This window comes from Agrilus planipennis, unplaced genomic scaffold (genome assembly GCF_000699045.2).
Source record: "Agrilus planipennis isolate EAB-ADULT unplaced genomic scaffold, Apla_2.0 scaffold91, whole genome shotgun sequence".
In the NCBI taxonomy this organism is placed as follows: Eukaryota; Metazoa; Arthropoda; class Insecta; order Coleoptera; family Buprestidae; genus Agrilus; species Agrilus planipennis.
This window is the reverse complement of record NW_020440825.1, coordinates 863,633-871,300: the sequence shown is the minus strand read 5'-3', so window position 1 is coordinate 871,300 and position 7,668 is coordinate 863,633. Positions and strand designations below refer to the sequence as shown.

At 31.9% G+C, this 7,668-nt stretch overlaps 1 protein-coding gene across 1 annotated transcript; it reads right to left on the bottom strand.

Annotated features, from left to right (window-relative positions):
- Window positions 1-2,526: 2,526 nt before the first annotated feature.
- LOC108735468 (probable cytochrome P450 6a20) lies at window positions 2,527-6,682 on the bottom strand. The gene is made up of 4 exons (XM_018467427.2): window positions 6,627-6,682; window positions 4,425-5,712; window positions 3,243-3,494; window positions 2,527-2,841 (listed from the first exon to the last, which is right to left on the bottom strand). The coding sequence occupies exons 2-4, from the start codon at window positions 5,572-5,574 to the stop codon at window positions 2,678-2,680; spliced, it is 1,566 nt and encodes a 521-aa protein (XP_018322929.1). The 5' UTR covers window positions 5,575-5,712; window positions 6,627-6,682; the 3' UTR covers window positions 2,527-2,677.
- Window positions 6,683-7,668: the final 986 nt, after the last annotated feature.

Below are 7,668 nucleotides of genomic sequence, written 5' to 3'. Positions count from 1 at the left end.
CAAGTGATGCTGCGTCGTACACTTGACAATTCCCTAGAATTAACAGTTTGAATTTAGTTTTTACGTATTTCTGGGTAATTTTTCTCTTCATAAGAACCTTCCTAGGACTTCAAGGAATATTACAAAAAATTATCGAAATTGGTCCAGCCGTTCTTAAGTTTTAGCAATACATCTAGTGCATAAAATTTTTACATTAATATTTCTTTATAATTTTGATTGAATTGAACGAAGCTTTACAATTAGTAAAATAACATTATGTCTTATCAATCAAATAAGGTTAATCCTCATTTCCTTATTCGAAAATGTAAGTAGTGTACCTACACGAAGTAATTATCATGCAGTGCATCGATTACTATCATTATTACAACTTCAAAACCTTTTGACAATTTTGTCTCTACCAATAAGCAGTAGCTTACTCATACACAACATATACGTACTTACACTTTAATCAACTAAATATTTTAGTTAAATGTAGTACCCACTACATAATCATAATTAATAATTGTAACCTACATTTGTTATTTCCTACATATTTCTAATATATTAATTTCTGTTTTGATGAAGTGCTTTCATTAATAAAGAAATTAGTATAGTGAAGGTTCAGGACAACAACAACAATTAAATTAATAATTATTATGTACTTTCTAATTTATTAATAGTAAATTTTTATAAATACAATTTCTTCCTGTTGTTTGTTAAATGTTTTTTGAATTTAAAAAAATTATAAGATCCACTCTTGCCTATCCTGAGCTAGTTTTCCTAACGTTTCAGAACGTCCCATCTCCCTAACCATGTGTAACAGTAATCTAATCTAAGTCTACCTACAAAAAATATTGAAGAGAAAATGATTTTCTCGTTTTACTTCGCGTGATACCATTTCTTATTTTACTTACGTGAGAAATCCTAATGTGTTAGATAAAAAGAACATTTTTGATAACATAAATAAGAAAATACAATTGTGACAATCAAAAATACTTGAAAAAAATTTTATTTATTGATTAAATGAATAACTTTTTGATAATAGCAATCTAATGTTATTTTTCATAGAAATTTAAAAGAGGCAACGTTTATTCTGTAAAATTCCACTTAGGTAATATACGAATAAAGAGCAAAGGTTTCAAATGAATACGGAGTTCGAGACACATGGTTCGTGAATGCATTCCAAGGATTCGTTTGTTAAAAAATATTTTGCGATTTACAATGTCATACAGACTGATAGTAAGTAATTTTTGAGGCCAATCATTGTCATGTATCAGTCGACTTTTCAATAACCTTTTCCTTATGTCATGGGAGGAAATTGCCCTTTAATAAATAAAATAATAGTACCTAACTAACTTTAGTACTTATGTTTAGTATAATTTCTCTCTAATTCTTATTTTTACAACATACAGAAAGAAAATAAGCAAAGCAGTATCTCTAAAACCAACTTTCGTATGTCAAACATAAAAAACTGTACCGTTCCCTGATTAGGTTCTGTGTTTTATGTTAAAAATTGGTTATTTTTATTTTTATTTAATGACTAAAATACCTACCCGCTAGAGATTCACATAAAATACGAAGAAAGTGAAACTGAAAGTTATAAATAATTCATAAATATGATAATTTTTCTTAGAACGTACATTTTCGTATCAACAAACATAATTTATAGTCGCTTTTGATTGATAATAATTAATAATTATAAACATTTAAGTTATTGACCTACTTTTATTTAATTTACGTACGCAAATTTGCGCCATTGTTGAAAATATTATTAAACAATAATCAGATAAGAAATTTTGAAGAATTGGTCTCCGAGACTGAAATATTTATAAAACGAATAGGTACTTCAATATTGTATTTCTGTCTTAATTTTTAGGGTTCCGTAAGTCAGAATAAGTTACGGAACCCTTATAGGACCAGTCGTGTGTCTGTCTGTCCATCTGTCACAGCCAATTTGCAACGGACGCATTACATAAATAAATTAATTTTGAACATGGGGGTCATTTTTTGGACGGCCAATAGGAAATTAAAAAAAAAAGTTTTGCAAACTGTACTGTGCGACGAATCAAATGAAAGGGCTTATTGTAAGGGTCTCAAATATATTTTTTTATAATTTTAAAATAAACAGTTATCTAAGAAAATAGATGAAAATTGACCATTCCCCTCCCGCTTATCTCCGAAATTACTGAACCTAAAATTTTGAAAAAAATGCAGAGAATAATACTTTGGTTATAGATTGCAGGAAAATTAGTAAGAAGTCTTTGATTCGAACTTAACGTCGTAAATCTTTCAACAGAACAAAATTGTACGTACAAATTTACATTTGCAGTTAAACGTATGGGAGAACAACAACTTCAACTACAATGTTAAGCTGGTTCTCGTGCTAGAGTTCCGTACGTGCAAATGATAAACAGAACCCTAGGATCACTAGGGTTTTAAATCACCAGGTTTCGAATGGGGCAATATTACATCAAATAAAAATGCGTATATAAAACGAAATAATTTATTAAATGAAAAAAATGACAAAATCTTTTCGAAACCTAAATAAATAATATAATTACCTAATATAAACCTATGTTTATTACTCCTACTAATCATAAGAATTTACAATATAAAATTACGAAGTAGTAATAAACCAGGAATCGTCTTTTAGTGGTATGTTATGTACATTGTGCATTCTTCAGCGTGTTAATACAAATTAAATTTTGTCCACATTCAGCCAAATTCCTCCCTTAGCTGTCAGTGTGAATTCGTTAGGATCATATTCAATTGGAACTTGCATCTTTGGACTGATGGAGAACTTGTACTTTGGAAGTATCGAAGCAATACCTACTTTAACCTCTAGTAAACCAAATCTCATTCCTGTAAATGATATCAAGTATGATATTGCTGCATTTGATAAACAGTAAATTTCTTGGTCGGTAATTTATTGAAACTACAAAACGTAGCGCGCGATTTCGAACTGTTAGTTCTCATAGGCACGCGGCTGGCAGTTTCGGTAATTCACCGATCAAGGCGAAGCTATTCCATAAAAGCTAACAAGCTTTTTTATCCGCGGCTTCGTCCCTAAATAATCGAAAATACAATTTGATAAAGTCCTGACTAAGGTCATCAGGATAAAACTGAATTTTTTTCCTGGATAAAAGGTATCCTATATACTTTTCTGTGCACCCAAAAATGTGTGAAAAAAAATCTTTATGATCAGCTGCCCGCAACCAAATAAATTTAAAGTTTGAATAGAGGTATAAAAATATAATTCGTACCTATGCAAAATCTGGGTCCTTCTCCAAAAGACAAGAAGGTGTACGGATTTCTTTTTGCTTTATTCTCCTTAGAAAATCTTTCGGGATTGAACCTCTCGGGATCAGGATAATGCTCGGGATCGTGTTGAATTGCCCACGCTGAAATAAACACTGGCGTTCCTTTCTCAATTACCAGATCCGTATCGGGAACTTTGTAGGTTTTGGTGCATTCGCGATGAATGGGAATGAAAGGCGGATGCTTTCTTAAAGCCTCTGAAAATCACCAAAATATACAATTTACGTTTGATTTAATTTATTTTATTCGAAATATTTCACCAACAGTTTAGAGCGACTACATCTTTTAATATGAATAATTTTTTTAATTTTTATAAGAGAACCTACCATTGTCTGGTAATTAATAAAACGCGACTAGTTAATAACTTCAGTTGTATTCTAAAAATAATATTCGCATCTTTCTACATAGTTACAGTGTTTATGTATAATTATAAGTAGCATAATTGATTAACTGTTTCTATAAAGTATCTTTACATAATTGCTTACGTTACGGATAATTTAAATTTAATTGATATGTTTAGTAAATAAGTTTAAATACTTCAGAAGTTATCTCATAATGTCTACTCGGTTCATTTATTGTTGTAAATATTGTACTTATTTTCGCACACTTATTATATTAGATAAAATAGATACCTACAGTATCAATTGAATTAAAACATTCAAAAAAACTCGTATGCAAAGGTAGAAAAACTAGAGAAAGAGTGATTATAAAGATAGGAGAGGAAAAATTCGAAATAGATTGCTAAAGGTGTATGTCTGGAGCACGGGTGCGAAACATGGACAGTGGGCGCGGTTAGCGTTCGAAACGGGGTGTTATCGGCGAATGATAAGGATACCGTGGATAGCGAAGGTATTAGAAAGAATAGGAAAACAGAGGAAGCTATGGAAGATGAGATAGGTTGATAGGACACCTTCTCAGGCATAAAGGGCTAGTTAGAGACATATTAGAAGCAGAAACATGAGTTAAGAGGAGGAGAGCTAGACCTAGATTAGTCTACTGTCCACAAATAGGATGTGAGATGTTCTAGCTTTAGGGAAATGCGAAGATTAACTCAGGATAGGAAAGAGTGGAGGTGCGTGTCAAACCAATCTGAGGACTGACGACCTTACGAAAATGAACTTACTTACCATATACACACTGATCCAAATATGTCATTTCATTTATAGCCTCGTACGTTATTTCCCCATTATACTTATCCAGTACGTCCACAATTTCATTTCTCAATTTATCCTGAACGTCCTGGTTGAGACATAATTCATATGTGAGGAAAGTTAAACAAGTGGATGCCATTTCGAATCCTGCTTGGAAAAATACAAAAGCTTGGCAACCTATTTCGTTCTGAGTCAAACCATTTTGCGAGTAGAAAATTCGTTCACCATCAGGATTTTTTGATCGGCCAGTTTTTATTTCGACAGATATTTCCTTATTCATCATGCTCATCAATAAGCTGATAAAGTCTTTATTAACTATGTTGTTCTTCTTCCTGTATTCGACTATTTCCTTTGCCGTATTCAGGAAGAACGACTCGACGTCCTTTCGGTTGATGGAAACGTTGAAGAATTTAAGTACATTAGGCATTGCCATGTAGAGTAAGCTTTTGATAGTCTGATTTGGACGAATGTCGAAGATTCTTCTTCCGTGGTCCCTATAAGGTGAATTTTCGTCTAAAAGGGCCGAACAATTAACTCCAAGGGCACAAGCCCCAATTAAATCAGTCGTAAATCTTGCATAGAATTCTTTTACTTCTATAGCTTCTCCTTGTTCGTTAGCCCGATCTAGAATATTTGGCATGTGCTCAGTACACTTCACCATGGTGTTCAACATGGATTTGTTCTTTCCGGACGTGAACGTTGATGACAATTTGCTTCTTATTAATCTCCATTTGTCTCCTTTAAGGAAGAAGAGGTTTCCAGAAAGCGGGTCTGTTTTTTCGTTACTATAATTGACCGTGTTTGTAAAATGGTCGAAGTCTTTGTTCAAGATTAGCTTAATCAAATTCGGATCGACTGGTATGAAAATAGGCTTCCATAACATGTAGTACCCTCCATACTGTAGCCCTTTTGATTTTATTATCCTGTACAATCGTATTATGCTGTGGGCGAAACTGACTTGCCTGTAAAAATTCTCTTTGGCGTTACCGAAAGGTATCGACGGAGGAAGAGTGAAAACATTTTTCCTTTTCCAATAAGTGAAGCACCACTTGTAATACAAAACGACGCACACTGCAAGTATAACTAGGAGAACTGAAGACGACATTAATAGTGTTTCGAGGACCATCGTTACTTGTTCAGTTCGTCGTTGCTCTCAACATACAAAAACTGAATGCAAGTTTGCAGATCGGATTCCCTTTTATTGAACTGTTATCTGGGGTTATTCAGCGATAACTTTGGCCGAATTCCGTACTTGACATTTCACCTTAAAAATTTAATCTATTAGCAATTGCAAAATACAACAATAAAAAGCTAATAATAAACAGTAAAAACGTGAAACTGCGACAATGATAATAGAATCATTGAGTCGCACTTTTAGTTCGATTGTTGTGGATGTACAACTAAGGAAAACACAACTACTAAAGACAGAAATAGGAATATTTCTATGGCGGCTAAATTTATTTAATTTTTTTTTTAATTTCAAATTTTTAAATTAATTAATTAATTAACAGTTAATATTTATTTTTATAACTGAAAAGTTTAGTGGAGCACGTAACACCACTTGTAATTTTTAATGTTAAATTTTATTTTACTGGAGCACGTGGATGAAAGCTATTAATACCACACGCGACGACATTGAAGGACAATATGTTCGGTAGGTTAATCTAGTGATATTGTACTATAAAATTCTCGAAAATAATCTTCAATAAGTAAACAGCCGAACTGGTCATTTTAAAGTAGCATTGGCCCCAAACTGTTTCTGTCTATTGAACTGAAATTTAGAGGTAACAAATAATCTTTTGTGTATGTATGATTCTCTCAAATAAAACCTTACACGCAAAATAACAAGAAAGTGATGAAATTGAATATTGTAAATAATTCGTAACATTTTTTTTTCACCAACAAACATAATTTATAAACGCTTTTAATTGATAAATAATTAATAGATATAAATACTTAATGCATTGACCTACTTTTATTTTTGTGTATTTTTCAATTTGTGTATGCAAATTTGCCTTGTTTATGAAACTATTATTAGACAATTACAAGATAAGAAAATCCGAAGGATTCGTCCCCATGGCCGAAATATAAAAAAATATTAACAAACCAATACTTTAATATTATATTATATTTCTGTATTAATTGACTAAAAGTAAAAGTTTTTAAATATTCTATCACCGTTCTCGAATTGTCTCTATATCTCTCAATAACCAGATCTGTATCAGGAAGTTTGTGGTTTTGGTATAACCAGGATGAATAGATACGAAAGAATGATGTTTTTCTTCCAATGATATGTTTTAATTTTTTATAATAGCCCATCATTGTCTAGTAAATGAGCAGCACCAAGCCTGTACACAGACATCATGTGTCTCTTGCAGGACACAGGCAGACAGACACAAGACCGTTGCGTATTTCTGGCTAAACAATAAACAATTTAACTTATTCGATCGATAAACTAATGTAAGAACGAAAATATGTCGCCGCTTTTGATTATTGTTCCTGAAGTTTGTCAAACCCATCTACGCAATTAATATCTTCAGATGTTTTGATACACCTCATTAAAAAAAAGCTTAGGCAACTGAAAATATCGATTTGATCTTTCAATGTCGTTACAGTATGTACCTACATGTGTATGATTATAAACAGTTTAATTTTTACACTTCATTTAAATTAATCAATAAATTCAGGTAATAATTTTCAAACCCAGCATTGAAAAATACAAAATCGTTTTGTGAATAAAATATTAGGGTCTTTTTTCAGTCAGTTGTTATTTCGACAGATATTTTACTCCTCTTCTATATTCAGAAAGAGCGAATCAAGATCCTTTTTGTTGACGCAACATTGAAGGATTTAAGAACATTTGGCATGCGATGTAGCGTAACATTTTGATAATCTGATTTGGACGAATATCGAAAATTCTTCATTCGTAGTCTAAATGTATTTACATTAATCAATTCCAAGCGCATAAGCACCAATTTAATCAGTTCCAAGCCTTGCATAAGATCCTTGGGTAACGGTCTAGATGATGACCCACACACCCGAATGAACAAAACCCGATAACCTAACCTAACCTAACCTAACCTAATCTAACCTAACCTACCTTATTGATAAAGATATTTAAATAATGTTTTAAATAACTTTCACAATATTTTTATGTATTTTTCATTAGTTTTACCTCTGAATATTGTTTAAGAATGACTATATAAATATTTACATGCCT

Bases quoted from the DNA above. Each gene is read 5' to 3' on its own strand.
- LOC108735468 (XM_018467427.2), bottom strand. From the start codon at position 5,574: ATGGTCCTCGAAACACTATTAATGTCGTCTTCAGTTCTCCTAGTTATA. The intron at 3,495-4,424 runs GTAAGTAAGTTC...GGTGATTTTCAG, and splicing joins TTTGGATCAGTGTGTATATG to AGGCTTTAAGAAAGCATCCG. The intron at 2,842-3,242 runs GTACGAATTATA...TATCATTTACAG, and splicing joins AGGACCCAGATTTTGCATAG to GAATGAGATTTGGTTTACTA.